The following is a 21,873-nucleotide window of genomic DNA, read 5'->3' as shown; positions in this document are numbered from 1 at the left end:
AGATAGCTAGTTAAAACACTGCCTTTACAAATGGTTTGAGGGATGGGAATAATGGGGTCATCTGTCTTGCTCATGATATTGTGGAAAAGCTCTGGCCAGGGTGTGGGTTTTTAAGTCTTTCCTTTGCTCATTACTTATGGAATTTTTGGAAAGTAATTTAAATGTATATATCTCTAATTAGAGCAATTTGGTTTAGATAGGATTCATCCAGCATCCTAGTAATCGTAGTATTAGTAATAATAAGAATAAATATATCCTACTATATTGTAAGCATACATTTATTTACATATATATTTACTAAGACCCTCATATGACTTGGGTAATATTCTCTAACTTTATTTTGCTGTTGAGGAAACTTAAAGAATTTAAATGTCCTGATTTATGTCTTAGAGTGCAAGCAAGCTAGTGAGTGTCAAGTGAGCAAAAGAAAGAGAGAGAGAGAGAGAGAGTCAGAGAGAGACAGAGAGACAGAAAGACAGAGAGAATGGCGTGGGAGCTCTGTCACTGTTTTGCCTCAGTCCATTTTGATCATGGATGAGGTAAGATTACTGGGTGCCTCTGAAAGCATGGGTTCACTGGAGACATCATCCCTACCATTACATTACAAGGCATGCGTTTTCCTTTGGGGGGCTGCACCTGGATAGCCACCCTTGCTTGCCCTTCTCCTGACTCTCTCTCTCTCATCAATGCTCTACAGTATGACTGAAAATGGAGCAGTGGGAATTATGAACGAGCACCCTGGACCATCTGGACACGGCTCCCTCTTTCTCCTGTGGAAAGTTTCCGGAAGGGGCCATGGCTTTCTGTCTGTTCCTGGAAGGGACGGGCTTCCGGGTGCTTCCACACAGCCAGCTCCTGGGCAGGCATGTCCAGCCACCCTGTGTGCCTTCAAGGGACTATTGCCATTCCCTCCTGCGCATTCCTTCTGGCTTCTTCTTCCCCTCCTGTGGTGACCAACCTGGGATTACATTACCCATAACTCCAAACTCCTAACACACTCTGAAAAGAACTGAAGTTGTCACGTTATTCTGCCTGACCCCACTGCCCTCCTTTTTCTACCATGTTGTGTTCCAAAGGTCCAGCGCCAACAGCTCCCACCCTGGCTGTGCCCACTCAGCCTTCCCTAAGCCGGTCACAGCGGGAGGGACATGCAGTCATTGCTACTGCTCGTTCCAGCATGCTTCTTTCTCCAAGGGCCCTCTCGGCTTCTCCCTTTCCTTTCTCTGTGAAGACTTCAATTTGTTCCCCTCAGTCTTTGCTCTATTGCACACGCAGCTTCCTCAGAGCACTGTGGATGGCGTTAGGCTGGCCATGTGTGGGTGCATTTTCTCTCAACTGATTTGTGAGCTGGAAGAATGCGTGGCACCTCAGTGTTCACCCAGTATTTACGGGGTCATGTGGAATGGAATCAGGGACTGACTGACGAAGGAAAAGATTATCCTGAAAGCCTGCGCCCTTTCCCTACCCAACTTCCACTCCACTCTGTAGTGTGTGATTGTGTGTATGGCATGCGTGTGCACAAGGGTGCACAGGTATTCCAAACCAAATTAAAATGTAAGTATCACAAATGTACTCTTTAGAGTAAACCTCAGTTAGAGCACAAAGAGAGCTACTTATACATACACACTAGAGTCAGACCCTGGAACAGCCCTTGCAGCTCATTTAGTAACTGAAAGCAAGAAGGTTCTTGCAAAGTAAGTAGAGGTAGACATATGATGTTCTCAGGATTAATTTAGTAGGTAACTACCTGGTAGGATGCACTTGAAAATCACCCCAGCAGATGGCTGCCATGCAGGTGGATGGGGACAACTGTGGTTGGTTGCAGGAGAGCCTCGGGATTCTGTTCTCGGCAGATGTGCAGAACAGGAAGGTCGCTGACCTCTCAACACTTCTAGACTTGTAGGAAGCCAGGATTGGGTATGTGCTTCTAGTTTATATCCTCCCACCTACACTTGTAGGCCCTGCTTTATTTATTTATTTTTTTATTCAGCCGAGAGTGACAGCTGATTTTATCTTCATCCGTGCCTGGCACGGGCTCAGCCGCTCACTGTGAGGCAGCGCAAAAGCCAAGGAGAGGGATGAATGCAACCCAAAATAGATCTCTTTGTTGAACTGATGGGTATCAGGGCAATAAGCAATTCAAAGGAGAAGGGGCAAGACACAGGCCAGCACTCGCTGGAGACAAGAGCAGAGGATCATTTCCCTCTTGGCTTCCTTGTGCTCCTTCCTGGTCTGATGCTCAGGGAAACATGGCAGGAAGTGGCGGTTGCTTCTCGCCTGGCCTCTCTCAGGAGTGAACACAGCACTTCCTGCCCCCGGCCCTTCTTCTACGATTGCAAGACACATTACACAATGCAAATCAGTCGGCAACATGGCTCATTATTCTCCTCTCTGAATAGAAGATGAACACATCAATTATGTGTCAGCCGCTTTTGAAATGCATACCCTGGTGGCACTGACCTCTTTCTCCCTGCTTTTGTGTTTTTCACTATATCCCTGATGTTTGTCAGGGGCGAGTCCTCCACCTTTCTCCCTCAGGATTTCAGCCTTCCTTTCTGTCACATTGGCGTTCCCTGTGGAGAGAGGGTGGCGAGTGGCACCCTCCATAGCGCCCCCCCCCCACTCACCACTGCTTGTAGTCGGCGTCACAGTTGCAGTAATATTTGGGGTCCGTGCAGTTGCGCTCGATGCCACAGGCACACTTCTGAATTCCGGGCTCGGACCCTCCCCAGTAATAGTGCTTCTCATTGGCCTTGCCAACCCACCAAGTGTAAGGACTTCCATCTGCAAGAGAGAAGGGAAGGCACGGTTAGGAAAGGACTCAGATTCTGTCGCAGGAACGTCACCCCAATGATAGGCTCGAGCTTCTCCATTGATACATGTTCTTGTTTCCTTGGAAGAAACTCTTGATGTAATTTGGGAATGTACATATTCGGAAAGTTGGAAGTACAAAGAGGGCCAGTCTATGCTGAAGGCATGTGAGATCTTGAAGGGGTTCTATAATATGTCACGGGTGTCCTGAGTACTGTGGCTTCTCTGTGAACCAGGAGCCAGGCAGGTCATCCATGATTAGAGCTAAAGGTAGATTTTTATGGTTTCTCAATATGACCTCCTAATTCTGTGTGTGGTGACCTCAAGTCCAGGAAGGCTAGACAGTTCTTTCCATCCCCCAACACAGTAGCCGTTGCCCCCCTCCCAACAAGAGGCTGCGTATTACTGGATGCCATACAACAAATCACACTGAGCTCTAGACCAATAGCTCTCTGTCACTGTGGATTCCATTTCTGGCCCCATTACAGGAAGAGCTGGATGGTGTGAGATTGACCTTGCAAAAGGCTCAAGGGGCCTGCAAGGCTGAACTGGACCCCAAGAGTGTGACATACTACCCCAGGCCTTATCCAAGCCACTTAGTGAATTGCATCTTGTCAGGACCACCTAATTGCCAAGTGCTTTCTCTGCTCAGCATCTCAGAGGGACACCAAGCAAGACCCCCTGGGAGGAAGGAAGAGCAAACCAGACAAATGCAGCATTGGAGATGACGGGTAGGCTGGCAGGCGAGCCCTCTGCTAGCTCTACCTCAGTGGTCAATAGAGGAGTATGTATTTCAGAACCTTAGCTCAACTTGGGATTATTCCTTCCAGTGACCAATTAGAACAAACGAACACCATACCACGTCTTCACTACAGTCAGCGATGGAGAATTTGCACAAACCAAACAAGCTGTGTGCGGCTCCACATGCCTTGTACACATCGGAACAATGCCAGCAAAAGCAGGATAGAGATCAGCCTCTCCTTCAGAATGAGACCCGGAGAAGTGTGCCACAGGAAACTAGAGCGAGCCAGATGATGCTTTCCCTGCCACTGGGCCCAGCAAAGGAAGTCTTTCTGTCAAGGTAATTGGGTAGAGGGCGTCGAGCAATTGCTCTAAGCCATGCATGAGACTCAGGCTCTGTGCTGATGACATGAGCTCGTGGGAGGGGTGGACTCGCACCAGACTCCAGGGTGCCACGTGGGGGAAGGAGATCTGGCAAGAACGCTGCCTTTCCTGGCTTCTCCCATTCCTCGCCTTTCCTCAAGTCACCCGAATTTAGTCTTTACTTAAAGAAGGCTCCTATTTAGGGAGATGCAAAATTCATATCATTTTGTTGTCCTTCCTCGGGAAATAAGTGAAGTACAGCACAAAACACTACTTACTTAGCTCTTTCCCCATCTGGCACAGACAAAAGAACAGCAATAAGAAAAACATACCCCAAGTAAAAAAAGGACAGAGTATCATGTGCTATTAGCATTGACTAGTACAGTTAAATTACTACACCAACATAAAGGCTTAACTTAGCATGTATTTATATTCAGCAAGAAGAGAATGGCTCAATTTACTTTGAGCACAGAATCACCTCACTTTTATGTTCTGTTAATGAAGTGATTTTTGGGGGGAGGGAGGAGTTATAAACCATTATTTACCTGCTAATTGGCATTGGGGAAGGGGAAATAGTTGAAAGCAATAAATACCTTTTTAAAAGACAAGAATAAGAGAGTGGTAGAAATAATGTACTTATGCCAGAGTTCAAGAACTTTATTAGTCTGAGAATATGAATAGGTATAATCACTGTAACACAATTAGGTAAAAGCAACCCATATTCCCAGGTAACAGAAACTAAATAATGAATATAATGCCAAATGTGAATTGAATTAAAGGCAATCAGCACAGTACTTGTACTCACTTAAGATCAAGTTGTAGCACAGTGAAGGGTTTATGATGAGTTGGACAATTAAGGGGGAAAGGGGAGAAGAAAAGGGTTGTCTTTATTCCCAAGATCAGCATTCTTTGTTATTTGTTTCCTCTAACAAATGGTTTCAGAAGCACCAGGAGAAATGTACAAGAAAGCTCTGGAAAATGTAGTCTATATACCTACATTTTGCAGGATGTTCCTTGTAACCTCTGGGCTACACAAAGTAACTTAGCAGGCTGCAAAGTAACAATTATCCACACACACACTCTAAAACGCAACCAAGATTCTCCCTGGACCCCTAATGAGTTCCACTCCATCTACTTGTATATGGTATTAAAAATAATGCCAGCGGGGAGATTGATAGTCTCCAAAAGGAAAGCTTCGAAGGATCTTTTTTAGCTTGATGAAAGCTAGTTTTATTAATATCTGTGGTTGTCGGCTTTATCTAAAAATTCTCTCAAGAATCACGGGGGGGGGGGCGGGTTAGCAGAGGAAGCTGTACAGGTACAATTTGCAGCTGAAATGTCTTTTTTTTTTCCCCCACCGTGGTGATTTAGGCCTCCTGTGGGCAGGTGGCGTCTTTGCTGCCAGCTAGGCTCTGGTCATTTTCCATGCTCAAAGCCCCCCTACAGTATAGGCCCTTCCTCTCCATCCTGGCCTTGTTTCAAAACACATTTTTATTGTGTATATTCAAAGTTTCCAACATTTTTTTGGAATATATATGTATATATAACCATATAATATGTATATTTCATTATATATATATTTCATCTCACAGAGTATCCCTTTCTAAAGTAACTCACTCATGCTTTAAAAAGTCTAAGTCCTCCTTTTCCTTACCATTGCACTAAAAATCGTTTTTCCTTCACTAGTGAATTTCAGCTGACCACTGTCTCTTCTGACAACAACCCACCTCAAGTAATGGATGATGATAATGTACTTACTAAGTAAAGACAATTTAACTGGTACAATTCTAGATGGATCTAGGAGAACAACCTCACACCTGGGAGAACTTCCCTTTTGAATGCAAATGACTGGAAAGAAGAAGGAAGACAGTGTGGATGGGAATCCCTGGGCTGGATGGAAAAGAGGGAGCATTCTGAAGTTCCACAGCTGGCTCCAAGCCCTGGTAGCATCTGGCAGCTGTACTTTGGAGGACTGGTTTCCTTCTCTAGAGCACATGCGCAGTCTAACAAGTCCAAGGCCAACGCTGAGGATGACAGTAACTCCTATCCTTCAGGGACTGGGAGGTGAGGACAAGACACCAGACCTAGAGTTCCCTGGCACAAGTAGAGAAATCCTGGCCTCTTTGATGTGGACTTGACCCCAATGGAATCCCAAGAGTCCCAAGAGAATCCCAAGAGTCTCGTAGATAGATAAAGACTGGGAGGGGAAGCCATGGGGTGACCATTTCTAGGTTTTGTCTTTTCTTTTTTTTGCCCACGGAGGTTTCCAACTTTACCTGAGAAACTCTTGCCAACAGTACAGTAGGGTCTGTTCTACCAGATAAGACCTACAGAATGAGAATCTCCAAGGAAAGTCTTGGTCACTAATGTCCTGCTTCAGTAGACACTCGCTACCCTGGGGAAAGGGCAGGGATGGGTTTAGATCACTAGCCACAGAAAGAAACAGGCTCAAGTGCCTGAGTCTCATTTGGTTAAAAACCTTGGACCTTGTTTATTAAGTAAGATGATATCAAGAGTGGGTACCACAGCAACACCTCCAGTTAACTTCCAACATTCTTTTTTTTTTTTTACAATTAATTCTCAACGAATTGTTTATTTGTTGCAATTCTTTCTTTTGTTGTAGTTTCATAACCATGATCTTGATCTTTGCTATGTAAGAGTTTTATAAAAATAAAATAGATTAACTTGTGCATCTTGACATTGATTCCAACATAAAAACCTATCATCTCAAGCTACCTATTAATTGTTGAGAAATCAGTGTATTAAGATGGATAGTACATTAATATATTAAGTTGGATACTAACATTCTCTTTGTTTTTCAACCACTGAATTCTATTTTGTTCTATGTTCAGATAAAGACCAAAGCAAAAAAATGAATGGAAGGAAATGATATATGGTTGGGCTAAAAGCTCATAATTTTGAAGTTCTGACATAGACATTCAATTTGATCACTAAAGGTGAACATTTTATCTCTCTGAGATTGCATGACATTAAGCTCATTTGATTAGAGATGAATAGAAATGAGTGGACTTGATTAGCTCCAGGTTGTGTCTTTCAGAATTCTCTTGGATTTTGATATATTTTATTGATTTGAATAAGGGCCAAATTTGGAAATGTAGAAGTTCAGACACAAATGAACCTGAACCGAAATGTTAATTGATTAAGAATTAATTTGACTGCAAAATATTTAAATGTATTTTATTGAACTGAATTTAATAGATTTCAATCAAGGACTAATTCCACTGAGTAAAACTCCATGAAGTTGAAGCAAATCACTTTGAATCCCGTTCAAATGAATTCAATTTTATTAATATGAATGGGAAGGAAATGACAGATTTGACGGGACTTTGTAACTCAGAGCAGAATTAGAGGGAGCAGAATGGACAAATCCACCCCGAGTTGACTTGGCTTTGGTTTTTGTTGGTCCTTAGAATCCTGGTGGGCTTCTTTGCATCATGGTCCCTGGGAATCAGATGACTGAGGTCATGCTGATGTTTCATTCCTTTTCTCTTTTCCAGAACCTATCCATTCCGGCCCCATTCAATTCTTGTAAGTTCTTCACTGGGCAAAAGATTAATGACCAGAATATATAAAGGCCTCTCAGAATTGGACCCTAAACAAATAATGCAATCAACAAAGAGCCAATACAACTTCTATATGCATTTACCTATTGGTAAACATTTAGTTTGATTCAATATCTTTGCTTTCATAAATAAATGGTGCTACTGTAAATAGTTTGTTGTCTATAACCTATATTTGGGCTTTTCATTAGATGTTTATTCTGGGTGGTTTATTTTAAGACTTATGGCTATTTTCTCACAGCAATTTAAAACTATAATCCTAATTCCTCAGAGTTCCCATTGTGATGAAGGTGATGGTAAGTGTTTCCATCCTTTTGTAGATCATAAGGGTGTTTTCTCTCTGCCTGGTGGGGGAAGTTCTCTCTTCCTCTTCCTTCCTCTGATTCTTCATCTGCATCTGTATATTTATTTCAGTTTTGGTGATTTCTTAGCCCAATCCACCTCTGTGTGTCTCTGCTGTCACAAAAACCAAGGAGAGGGTGTCCAACAGCCCTGATCTCTTTGCTCCTCATCCCTTCTGCATCTTTCATTGCTTTGTCTCATTGGATGATTTCTTTTTCCTTCTAGGACTTTCACTTTAGCATCATCGTAACTGATATTTAACTCTACCATTAAACCTTAATTTTATCCATTACACTTTTACTTCTGTGGCTGTTATTTGGCTCGCTTTTAAATGGTACTCATTAGTTTTGATCATATCTTCCTTAACTGAATCTTTAATTTCTCGTTTCATTTTTTTAAAGAAAAACATTCTAATCCAGTAATTTCAATATTTGAAGTTTTCACTTGGCTAAACAAACACTATTAGTTCATTTTGTTGATTCAAAATCATGGTGTCTTTCCCCAAACATGTTATGATCAGTATTTCTCTTGAGGTCATATTCTTGGAAACGCATCGGTGGGAACTCTTTGAGGTCCAGTTGAAGCTAAGCTCTTCTCAGATAATTTGCATTTGCTTTTATCAGATACTTGGGGAATTTTTTTTTTTAACCAACCTGGGGATTCTTGAAAGTGTATTTTCAGTTTTACTTTTTTTTCTCCCATCCAAGATAGTACAAAGTTATACTCTAAACATACATCAGATATGCTTTTTTTAAAAAAAAATGGAACCTCAAGGGATAATTTCTTTTTATATTTACCTGGAGCCAAAGTCTGTCAAAATTTCCTGAGCTCTCTCTCTCTCTTTTCGAAGAGCTTGTTTCTAGTGTTTATCTTCGTTTCCTTTTGTTTTTCACGGAGCGTCTGAGCCCTTGCATTCTGTTTTCATCCACAAACAGTTGATGTAACTCAGCGCTTGGTACCAATGCTCATCTCCATCCCGGCCGCAACAAGGCAGCTATGAGGGGCCAGAAACCAGCAGTGGACCCTGCTTTGGCCCTCCTTTGTGCTCCTGGTTCATGGCTTCCATTCATTTTATGTCTCTAAAGAGCTTTCTTGTGAGTGCAATTATAGATTTAAAAGGATTTCATTTATTTTTGTTCCTTTGGAAACAAGTAACTGTTCCACATGCTATACCAAAGGCCGCCTGGTGGGCAATCTTTCTACGTGGCAATGTAGAAATGAGAACAGAGGGGTGATAGAGTCTATGACTCGGAGAGAGGTCAGAGCACAAGGTTTGAATCTGGGCGTCACTCACAGTCAGAGAGTGGAACAGAAGGTGGAAGAGAACAACGTGAGTGCAGAAGGACTTAGAGAAAGGCAGCTGTCAAGTGGGAAGAGACTTGAGGCAGTGTAGGATAAAGGAGTTGCCTTCCCTGAACCTTTCATTCTCATTCCCACCACAACTGGCATGAATGCCCTCATGCCCTTGTGGTAGGAAGCTACAGTTTGCCAAGAGCATCATTCTGTGCTTATTGTACTGGATTTCCTGGGTTCTGTGTGCTCCTTTGACCCAAACCTAGACATTATTCTCTACCACTGGCAAACAAGTACAGAATGTTCCAGAAAGGAGGAAGGCAAAGCTTGGCATACATCATTTGACTTGAGGATCCAGAGATCTCCAGAAGAGCAGAAACATGTGAAACCATTGACTTTCAAGAGGTCTAGGTGATGAGGATGAGATGAAGCAAAAGAGGTGAAGGCAGAGGAAGTAGGTGAGTAAGAGGAGAGGAATGGAGTATCCAGGTATGTCTGGAGAGAAGGCAGAGGCCCTGAAAGGCAGTGAGGACCTGAACAGATTTGTCATCAAAAGTAGAAGAAAGCAGCACACAGGCAAAGATCAAAGCTGTGATTAGGGGACCAATATCCTTCAGTAACTACAGTCATTGTGATGACCACTTTGGTGATTCTTTTCCATATGTTGAAGACTGGATGAAACTCACATTGACTGCCCTTGAGAAAAATGGCCATCCATCTGGGATTCTTTTTCAAACCCATTTTTATGAGGACATGACCAGAGTAGACATGGAAAGGGAAAGAGGGATGGACAGAGGGAGCATGAATGTTGAGAGATCTTGAGTGGATTCCTTTTCCTTCTTACTCCTTAACATGTGAACAAACCTTGATAGGCCCTGGTCATGTTAAGATAGACTTGAACTTTAACCCTATTGAACTTGTTACTCTGAAGATGGCAGAGTGTTACTATCTGAGAAATACACCCATTCTTTCGAGCAGAGCAAGACACTGCTTATGTAGCACAAAACTCAAGGTCATTGATAATGCTGGCTGCTCAGCGGGTGCAGAGAGCTTTTGTTGTTCACTGGGCAGCAAATTGGCAGGATCACACATTACCTGTCCATTACTGGGTCTTCCTCCCAGGAAACGAAGACGCTCACGCCATTCCAATGGCGTGCAGAGTTAGTAAAAGTGGCACAAATTCAACGTCTTCCTACCATGCAGAAGAGTGGAAAGATGATTAAAAAGTTCAGAAGCATCCGAAAGCTAGCTGCTTTTTTAAGTGAGTAAGAAGGTACTTACTTTAACTCTAAAGTTGGCCATTATTCTTTTCCCAGTATCAAAGTAAGAGTTGTACACTCAGATACAATAACATTTTTCTTCTGTGTTTGCAGTGTGTTCTATTAGACTATTGATTAACCTACTGGCATTAATTGAGATTCTTCAAAGCTCTTCACTATTGTCATTTAGCTATGTTTCTCTCAATATGACAACCGATGTCTCTCTGATTGTAATGAATGTGACAAATTACAAAATATCTCAGGTATATTTAATGGTTGCTGTTTCCTTGGAGGGCAGAATGAATAGTTTTATCAAAGTGTTTATTAAGAAGCAAACTTCTTCACTCATCAAAATCATCCGTTTCTCTGACTTTCCTTATTCATTATTGCCCATTGTCCATTCCCTTTGTAAAATGAAGAACACATTTCACTGCCGACCTTGCTTTAGCCCCAGGACTTTGGTCCATGCTGTTCTAGCCAGACTGACCACAGTGCTGCTCTTGTTCTTCGAACAGCACGTTTTCCCCTCAGGGCTTTTCAGTAGCTATGCGTTTCTGTTTAGAAGATTCTTGGGTGACATTAAAGGCATTTGAAGGTGGGCTAGCAATGACTCTGTTAAAGTCTGGCTGTTCATGAAAGGCTTCACACTCCTGCCTCCTGCTCTCATCTAGTCCTGCTGTGCTGGCATTTAGATCTCTGGTATGATGTTATTCCTATGGATCTGGCAAGGGAAATAGGGAAAATCTTGGAGACTCTCATGAGATCCTCTAACTGTGCAGATAGAGGCTGGAGCTAAGCATCACTTCACACCTGCTGTTTGGGAGTGGAGCCTGGGGAACTTCCTTGCTTCCTGGAGAGACACTGAGGTCCTCAATGCTTCATTGGCAGAGCTTTGACCAGGAAACAGAGGTCTTTGGGAGAGGCAAGCACCAAAATGGGGAGTCAGGAGTTTCTGATTCTATTCTACTCCTTCACTGCCTGACTATTGTATTTATTTCTCTCTCTCTCCCTCCTTCTTCCTGGTAACAAGGGGCATAGACTTTGATTTTCTCTGTTTCCAGACTCACTACTTTATGTTTCTGTGGTTTTCTTATTTTCTACATATTTCACATGTGGTAGTAACATCATTCACACCTCTTCCAACTACCAGAAAGCTTTGTCTTTCCTTCTGCAGGGTAACTAGTTTTCATTCTTGACATCTAAACAGAGACATATTTTCCTTCTCAGGCCTCCTCTAAGTCTTGCTGGCAGAGAGGAGCATTTTCACACAAACCATGGTACAATCATTGTCCTGATGATGAGGAACTGTGATCATTAATCTTGATTGTTTGTCTGATTGGATTGAGAATTGCCTAGGAGATTAGTAAAAGCACACCTCTGGGTGTGTCTGTGAAGTTCTTTCAGGGGTGATTTGATTAAAACGACTTTGACTTAATGGATGGCTTAACCCATTAGTGGATTAATAGTATGATGGCATTACTGAGAAATGTCAAAAGGTAGGATTTGGGGCCTCTTTGGAGGTCCACTAGCCTCTTCCTCGATTCCCTCTCTCTGCTTCTGGCTCACCATGAGGTGAGAAACTCCTCCACTATATGCCCTACTGCTATGGTGTTTATTCCCAGACCCAGTAAGAATCAAGAGGACCACAGGCTGAATCCTCTGAACCTATGAGCCAAAATAAGTCTTTAAGTTGTTCATTTGAGTTGGTTACACGCGGTATTTTGTTACAGAAATGCACAAGTAGCTAGCACTATTAGTCTCTGTCACTACCACCTAATTGTGAAGTCCTAGCAAGTGTCTTGATGAATGTGCAGAGACTGGATGGCCCTGCATTTTATCTTTGAGTGACATGGAGATTTATGCCGCTGTGAAGGTCCGCAATGAGAGTTCTCTGCACATTTTGTTAACTGGCTGCATGAATTCCCATCCCAGGATGCTTCCGCTACCGCCACAGAGGCACGGCCACACCATCCTATCCACCGTTCCTTTGCCTCCTTTCTAAGTCCTCCTTTGTCACGGGGCTCCTCTGCTTAGTGGTGGTGGTAAAGGGGGCCCTAGAGAAGGGTATGAGGCCCGATACGACGGGAATACCCAAAGAGCTTCCTTTCCTGTGGAGGTGAGAGGGCCAGAGCGGTAGACGAGCTTCAAGAAAGAAAGTTTTTTTAAAATTCCATCTAGGCAAAGAATACTGGAGAATAGATCGCCGGGGTTTTATATGCTTACATTTCATCTTTTCATACAAGGTTTGAAGCTGTGGTTTTCCTCTGAGTCTTATTGCCCATCTAAGGACACCTATGTCAAGGGAAGATGTACAGTACATCCGGGGACTCCCTCCTCCCCCACTCCCCCCACATTTATTTATTGGATGGCACTTCTTACCTGTTGAGGACTACAGAGGCGACACCAGAGGGAACATGTTTTATTTGCTGCTAAATCTTCATGTTTACTTTGGAGCATATGTTTCCCTCCAGTATCACTCATCACAATAATATATAGCTTCCAAGACACCATTTCATGCAGATGCAAGAGAAATTGCACAGCAAATTCAGAGATGCTCCGGCCTATCAGTCTTCTGATTAAAGTGCCCTTCCCGAGAGGTAAACACGACCTGTCTTCCCGGCCCTGGCAGGAACCAACGGCACAACTCGATTGCTACCTTTTGATGGCAGGGACATGCCTGCCCTTGTTTAAAATTGTTTTGCCCTTTGCATGAGCACACATTAAGAAAGAAGTTCCACTTTTTCTCCAGAATTAGTAAGCCATAATAAAAGTAGGAAGGCGAGTTTGTCATATCTGGATGGTACCTAGCGAGTCACAGCCAACGCTTTATCATTTCACTCCATTCCTAGAAAGGAGCAGCTTTGGGCCCGAGCCTGGATGCCCGCCCCGTGGAAATCACGCCTTTCCCGTCTGCGCGATGGCAGAGTTCTGCTTGCCAGCACCGCTTTGCTATTGCTGGTGGAATCACAATTCCACCAGCGACATCCAGGCCAGGGAGGAAGCTATCAGAAATCCTCATATGTATCAATTTGCTACTTCATAAGTGGAAAACACCTAAAAATTACCCTGGTCAGAAATGCCCAGACTTTTTTTTTTTTTTTTTAAAGAATGAACTGCTAAGGATTGTGAAATTACTACGGACTTGCTTATTAAGGACAAGAGAGGAGACTCTTCAGTAACAAGTATGAGTAGCAGTGAACAGGCACAAATGCGTGTGAGGATGAGAACAGCCACTCAGTCGCCTGTCCTGAACACAAATGGTGAGAATATTGACAAACATCTTGATTGAGCCCCATCAGAACAACGCTGGCCAGAGCAACATGAGATGAATAAAACCCTGAAATTGAGTCCTAGAGCGTCAGTCAGGTAAGAATTTATTCCGTAGTATTATGGCCTGTCACCATCAGGTGTGAAAGAAAACTATCTTCTGCCGTATGCTCTCAAAAGGCTTTCACATATGCTGACTTACTTGTCCCAAAATGAGAGCAGAGAGATTTTTTTTTTTTAAAAAAAGACTGTAATGTGAGTCTTTCATTAGAAACAAAGAAAGATCAGTGAGTGACAATAACCAGTCATTTTACACTCATTAAATCGGAACGAAGGACTCTCCCCATCTATGGCACTATTATGCTAAAAAGACAGCAATAATGGCGAGTTTTTAAAGGAGGGAGAAAAACTCAAAAGATCTCTATAAATTTAGGTAAGTAATCAATACTGAATTCCTGTCGAGGAATACAAACAATCTTCTAAAGATGATTCATTCATCATCCAACTCCCAAATGAGTAGCAAAGACAATGAATTGTGTAGTGGGAAAGCGGAGTCAGGTATGCCCAGGGTCAGGTGCCAGAGAGCAGAAGTGATTCAGCATTGCCCTTCATCTGAAGCTCAGATGACCCTCCTTCCCCTATCAGCACTTTACTAAGTGCTTAGCTTTGTTTCAAGCACTGTACAAACATCTCAGGTAACCTTTTAGAACCATTCTGGGAGGTGCAAAATGATGGATAGGTTTCAAGACACACCACTTCAGATACAGGAAAAAAAAAAGATAAAAAAGGATAAAAGAAAGGAGAAAAAGAAGGCTTGCACAAAGTATCTATTTGTTCATTTATTACTTAGAGATCTGTGATCTATCTATGTATTGGATATCTATTCTATCTTCATTACCATCATGTTGTCATCACCATCTTATATTTGTCATCTATGCATTGATTTGTGTGTACATGTTCTTGCCCATTCACATTTGTGTATACACACAGATGTCATAACTTTTTATGGTAACAAACCTATAATTTATAAGATATACAGCAATAAATTTGTAGATCACAAAAATCAATCCATTTCTCTAAGTATGCCATTAAATGATAAGAGTAGATTTTTAATGTTGTGTAACTATCATCACTATTCAGTATTCCAAGATTCCCATCACCCCCAGTTCCCATTTTTTAGAGCTATGAAATAAATGGGTAGCTTTACCATGGTGTAAGATAAATGACTAATGGAATACTTGCTGAAGTCTCAAATGTCAATTAAACACTCTCTAATTTTTTTCTTTAATGTCTCTTTCACATTAGTTTTTTTAGTGCTCTGTTAATTTGAATTTCTCCATATGGTCTTTCAAATGTTGAGTCCATAGCAGGGCATAGTAGCTGTTCTTCATAGATGGATTGCCCTCTCCCTTGTCATTTACTCTGAGATGTAAGGAAGAAAGAAAAACAAGGCGCTGACAGCTGGCAGGGGTCCGGTGGTGAGAGCAGCAAATTGGAATTTAACACGGGTTCTCAGATACCAGCCATCATCAATCCTTTCAGGACCATGGTCAAACCAAAGAATCAAGCCGTCCTCTAACCCCAAAGACCATCATACAGCGTCCTCTTCTGGCTAACACGAGTAACTACTGCTTCAATCCCATGAACATCCTGACACTTACTTTGTGCCATGAGTGGGGAAACAGCATGCTCCATCTACCCTAGCTGCACCCCACCCAGAACAAACCTTGACTTTGTGAAGCCCACACCAGCTTCGCATGTGTAGCCTCCCTTCCCAGCTGTCTAAGACTACATGGTCCTCAAACCTGCTTCCTCCCTTGCCCAGCCAGTTGGTATCCCTGCCTGCCTCCATGGATGGGTTCCTGGCGGTCATGGGAAAATGAAATTAGTATTCGCAGGACAGGTACCCTGTGCTCATGCCTCCCAATAAACCACTGTTTCCTCTGCAGGGAAGACTCAGCAAAGTGGGAGAACTGGTCAACCAGGGACATGGCACCTGTGGAAGCTTGTATTTTGCAGTTAGAGTTGCAGGCTTGGTGAAGCATATAAAAACTGATCTTTAGCGACTTATGCCACTTGTGCCACACCTTCACCTCCCCTTCTGGCTCTTTGGGTGGTTAATTAAAGACAAGTGTCTTGAGACTTTCCTGCCCAAGGTGGCTTGGAACTGTGATCCTCCGATCTCAGCCTCCTTAATAGCTAGGATGGCAGGAGCCTCTGAGCCATCACTTTCTTACAAGTTCAAGTAGGCAGCCACTTGTTCTTTCATGTGTGTGCCTGTCGGTACTGAGACCTGAACGCATGGCATGGGCACTGGCTCTTAGCCTTCTTATCTTTTTTTTGCTCAAGGTTCTACCACTTGAGCCATAGCCCCATATTCTGGCTTTTTGGGGGTTAATCAGAGATGAGTCTCGTAAACTTTGCTGTTTGGGCAGGCTTTGAACCTTGATCCTCAGATCTCAGATTCTTGAGTAGTCAGAATTATAGGCATGAGTCAGCAGGCTGGTTAGCCATTTATTCTTTAATTTGGCTCCCTTGTCTGTGATGTGCTGATTTTCCCTCCTCCCATGGATACTTTTTGTTTGCTTGTTTGTTTGTGTAAGTATGGCTCTTCCAGTAGTTCCTGGAAATTCTCCTTCTGTTCACACATTGTTTTCAACTTAGAGTCTTTAGGGGCTGGGGATATGGCCTAGTGGCAAGAGTGCCTGCCTCATATACATGAGGCCCTGGGTTCGATTCCCCAGCACCACATATACAGAAAATGGCCAGAAGTGGCGCTGTGGCTCAAGTGGCAGAGTGCTAGCCTTGAGCAAAAAGAAGCCAGGGACAGTGCTCAGGCCACGAGTCCAAGCCCCAGGACTGGCCAAAACAAAACAAAACAAAACAAAAAACAAAAAAACAAAAAAAAACAAATCAACTTAGAGTCTTTTCCTTTTATGAGATTCTCAACCCTTTCCCCCCCTTTCCTACCAAATTTACAGTTTTTCAACCTACGAGGTGTAATCAAGCCAAGCACTCTTTTCCTACTTTCCACATGTGATGTACACTACCAGACTCATTTTCACTTTGAGATGGCTTGCTGACACAGCCACAGAGAATGTCCGTGTCTACACACCCACGGTAATGACTCCAAGAGCACCAGAGGAGGAAGAATCGTCAAAAGGTTTTATATTTTTCCCTGTAAATTTTCAGAGATCTGCTGAAGTGGCTGCACTGAAATGAAAACGTACTTCCCAGAACTTCTGCAAACTTCTGAAAGTTTTTCTTGTAAGTGGCTAAAACTGTTGGAAATCGGTTCCTAGCACTGGGCTCTCATTCAGTGCTGTGGATGCATGTCTTGGGAAGGAATCCCTAAAGTGTCTACACTAAATACAATCAACATTTGGAGAGACACTACAGATGACAGTTACAGTACACAGATGGTTAAAAATTAGTAACCAGTACTTTTTTCTTACAATACTAAATAAAATAGTTTTGCTTTCATTAAAGAATAACCCTAGAGATGCCAAGTCAACCAGCAATTACTTATTAAATTGTGGTCCTAGTGGAAAGCTAAACAATTATAAAGCTTTGAAACCCAAATAATATGTGTTAGTGTTAGATTATAATTCCCCAAGTCCCCTCTTTAGTCACACAAATTCAACAAAGAACTAGGTTATAAAAAATGTTAATGAATTGTAAGTGGTTAGTATGCGTTTTTTTATGCATACAACAGATGCATGTTACAGAAAATGTATTTTGTGCATTCAGATGTCTCCATTAAGATATCTTGGAAACAAGCCAATTAGAATGCTTGTGAGAATGTGGAGGGTATGATTTAAATTGATTAAGCTGAATTGGAATTGGTACTTATATTTTCTAGAGCTATTAAATGATTGCATGTTAAGCTCCTACGGCATGGGCCATGGTGACACTTTGGGCATTGATGACTTATGGCTTGCCAGGCATTATCTTTCGTGATGAGGGCTAACCCAAAAGAATGGTACTACCTGGTGCAGAGGCTCACACTTGTAATCCCAACTATTCAGGAGGCTGAGATCTGAGGATCACAATCCAAAGCTAGCTGGGGCAGAAAAGTCCATGAGATGCTTATCTCCAAATAACCACCAAAGGAACAGAAGTGGAGCTCTGGCTCAAGTGGTAGAATGCCAGCTTTGAGCATAAAGGAGAGTGCTCCAGGTCCTGAGTTAAAGCCCTAGTCCTGGCACAAACAAACAAACATACAGTGTTGCTCATGTCTTCTCGGTGACTAGGTCATATCTACAACTTGCTCTATCACAAACTTCTGAACATTGTAACTCCCATCTTTTAAGTCTTACTTTACATAGTTCTTTAAAGAAATCCCCTCTTGGGCTAGGAATATGGCTTAGTGGTAGATTGGATGCCTCATATAGCTGAAGCTCTGGGTTTGATTCCTCGGCACCATGTATATAGAAAAAGCCAGAAGGGCTGCTGTGGCTCAAGTGTTAGAGTGCTAGCCTTTAGAAAAAAAAAGAAATCCCCTCTTGACTCTAAGTTGGGCTAGCTATCCCAGATATTCAGTCTCATGGTCCTTGGGCATTTGCCTATCTTTGCACTAATGACTTGCACTGTCATGGCTGGTTTCAATGTCTCCCCCTCCCAGCTGGACTGCAGACACTCAGGCTGGTAGCTGTCCAAATCCAGTTCAAGGTGGATCATGAACCTTTGGGTCACAGCTGGCCAGTGACAGCTGCCCAGTGGAGTGCCGTGTGCCCTAGTCAATGGCAGACATGGAGACTTATCTGTAATGTTATTTTATATTCTCTGGTGTGCAACGTGTCCACCTTTGGTGCCACGAAGCATGTATAGGCATGGAATGGATCTTATATCACCGTTTTCTATCATATCCAATCGGATGCCGAAAAGAGTGGACATTCCACTATCTGCTGAAAGAATGGGCTGATAGCAGGGGAACCACATGGAGTTGGGGTGCCACGGGGAGAGGCCCAGGACCGTGTGGGTGATTCCTTCCTGGGACAGAACCCAGCTGTCCTTTGGTGGTAGAAACAGTGCTTCTGTGCAGTAAAGTGCACTCTCCATTAGGTGACTGGCAGACCCTTATCTGAACAGAAGCAGCCTGTATGTGGGTCCAGTTGTGTGGCTGGCATCCGGGGTGATGTTAAGAAGACTTTGCGCAAATAGACCAGTGGGAAAAGGTGGTGCTTTGTCCCTATGCTTGAGAAAAATTTGCATGAAACAAAACAGCGGGTTCACTATCAACACAGATTGCCACCTAGAATGTCTTTGTTACCGTCTTAAAGATAGTTTGTGACTAGAGATAACAAATGCAAGGTTTACATCCAGAAGGGGCAATGTATAAGCATCAAGGATCTAAAAGAAAGCCAATTTGTAAAACCTAACTGTGTACTGTCCCATCATGTATTATATATCTACAGTTATGAGAAAGAAATTCACCGACTGATGGATATCATTTTATTTTCTTGCCGGTCCTAGTGTATGTAATTGTTTTTTCTTGCTGGTACAAGGGTTTGAACTCAGGGCCTTGTGCTTGTTGGCATGGTTGGTCTACTGTACCACTTGAGATATACCTCCAACCCAGACTTTGGGCGGTGATTTCAGAGAAATGAATCTTGAGGACTTTCTGCTCAGGCTGGCTATTGAACTCTTATCCTTCAGATCGCAACCTTCAGAGTAGCCAAGATTATAGGTGTGTGAGCTACTGTCACCTGGATCAAAATTTATTCTGGTGGTTAACAGACATCCTGGGGGCTCCTTGGGTGGTTGATGTATGTCTTAGTCCCTTAGCATTCTCTAAGATGTTCAATTTCCTTCTTTTGAGGACCCAGTTACTGCATTAGGGTTTATGCTATTTCAGGCATGATTTACCACATACTTTATTTAATTTATTTTTCATGACTATTATTGAATGTTGCTTTTTTTCCTGGATAATAAGCCCTACTACATTAACATATTTTGTGAGGCCAATGATTAACCCAAGAGAACTGAAAGGATTTATCATGCTCATTATTGAGAAACCTACGAGGACAATGTTATCTAAACTCTCATGTATCAGAAGCAAACTGGCCTTGAGAAAAGTCATCTGATAAGGTTAGACTCTCTGGGTTTTAAATAGTTCCTTGGGGAAAAGACTACTAGCTTTTTAAAAGGGAACTTCCAAATTGGCACTGTTGATGGTTGCACTGAAGAAACAAATGACTTTTCCCCTCTTCTCTTGATCTTGTCAGCCCATCATTAATTTGCTATAAAACTACCTGCTTTTCAAAGTTTATTTTGTACCACAGCATGATTTTTTTTTCCCCCTCTCCTTAGCGATCTCATGAGACAACAAATTACTATGGAAGATAATGAACGACTAGAACTTGGCAAATATAATATTTCTGTTGTTTCTCCTGCTTCCATTGAGCAGCTGTCAGCAACGAACAGCATTAGAAACAGATGGCTAATCGTTACTGAGTTACATATTGTTAATGCAGAAACTTGCCTTTTTCTTGGTAACATATGGCCTACAAGATAATCATAGGGCATGTATGAGGATAATGCCAATCCCAGACTCATTGTTGAAAGAAAAAAGTGTGGTACCCTGAGCTCCTTCATCTTACACTCAAGGAGAGAAGCCTGGTGTCGTAAGAGGTAGAGCGAGTTGGAGGTGACCTGAGTATGTGTGTCCTTCCGCTGCGGAACCAACTGCTACAAGCTGGGCAGGTTTCAACCACAGAAGTTTATTCTCAAATGGTGATGGAGGCTAAAAGTGCCAAATCAAGGGGTCAGTGCTTTCTCTCTGGAGGTTCTAGAGGGTGATATTTCTTAGTCTCTCTGCCTTTTGGTGGTTCATAGCCATCCTGGATGCTCCTTGGCTGGTTGATGTATCTTTTAGTCCCTTAGCATTCTCTAAGATGTCCATTTTTCCTTCTTCTGAGGATCCAGTTATTGAATTAGGGGTTGTGCTACTTCAGTGCCATCTTCTGATAACTTGCGTACCTCTCTGATGCCTAAATAAGGTCATATTCAAAGTTTCAGGGACATGACAAATCAACTTATACACCTTGGAGGTGGTTCAAATATTTCAATAGTTATCTAGCTTCCTACTTAGAGGAGCCCTACTCTTCTGAGGAAACAATAGAGAGGCCTCATTTCTATGTTGGAAGCAGCTTTGAATTTTTAAAAAATTATCTTTAAGTAGTTGTACAAAGGAGTTGCCATTCAACAGAGCAGTCTATGACTCTAGTGCATCTTGATCAATGTCACCCCTTTCAACATTCTCTCCCACCCCTTCCAACCCCCCTTTCTTCACTGTTCTTAATTTTTAAGTTAGGTTTCAATTTTTTTTTGGCCATTTAGCGAAGCAGTTTATGTATACAATGCATCTATTTTTTGTTTTAAAATCTTTTTTTTTTTCTTGAAAGAAACACACTATCTCGTTCCAAGCACTCCGGTCCAAATTAGGTGAAAAAGTTGACTAAAAATGTAATATAGTGCATAGTAATCACAGGAGTTTAGTGTAGAGTCTCTGGAGAAAATACCATCCACATTTTTGCTGTGACTCACATGATACATCATAGCTGCCCACCGTAGGCGCAGGTCACTGGTTCCCAATTGTCATTTGCATTCAAGTTGCACATTCCTACCAGAGATTCGCTGAGATCGCTAGCGCTCTGGCTTTACTAGTCTTGCTTCACTCTTAAGTATGATTCTATTGTGTCCAACTTCCATTTCTGAATTTTAGGTTCTTATTGCTAAGTGAACTTTGCTTTCTGGAGAGAAATATTCCTGTGAGTCCTTGGAGTAACAACGATCATAGAATAGCTTCTCTGGATGCTAAGGTCTTCGTTGTCTCAAAAATTGTGGTGTGGCCTCACAAAATGTACTTGCTGGAGCCCTGGGAGCTATCTCGTACCATTTGACAATATGGCTGGTGAGAAATTAGTCAGTGAGCTTAAGAGAAAGTACAAAAGTCTTTACAAGTTGTGCACATAGCACTAGAAACCTTTTCAGCAGCATCCGTGTGATATGTCGAATACATAATATGATATTCAGATACTCAAAAATTTCTCTCTTGCTCTCATGCCAGTATTGGGCCTTGAACTCAGGGCTTAGGCACTGTCCCTTAAGTGTTTGGCTCAAGGCTTGGTGTTCCATCATGATCCACATCTCCATTTTTGGTGGTTAATTGATTTCCTGTACAGGCTGGCTTTGAACCACAAGCCTCAGCTCTC

General features: G+C 42.5%; 1 protein-coding gene across 1 annotated transcript in view; it reads right to left on the bottom strand.

The window, feature by feature from the left end:
* The window catches only part of Cntnap2 (contactin associated protein 2), a 1,597,185-nt gene that overhangs the window by 360,157 nt on the left and 1,215,155 nt on the right, over positions 1–21,873 (bottom strand). Inside the window, exon 14 of the mRNA XM_048340407.1 lies at positions 2,628–2,784. Coding sequence (XP_048196364.1) covers positions 2,628–2,784 — 157 coding nt within the window. The remainder of the gene's footprint in view (positions 1–2,627; positions 2,785–21,873) is intronic.

The sequence above is a fragment of the Perognathus longimembris genome, chromosome 2, assembly GCF_023159225.1.
Source record: "Perognathus longimembris pacificus isolate PPM17 chromosome 2, ASM2315922v1, whole genome shotgun sequence".
In the NCBI taxonomy this organism is placed as follows: Eukaryota; Metazoa; Chordata; class Mammalia; order Rodentia; family Heteromyidae; genus Perognathus; species Perognathus longimembris.
The sequence above is the reverse complement of the archived record's forward strand: the minus strand, read 5'-3'. Positions and strand labels throughout refer to the sequence as shown.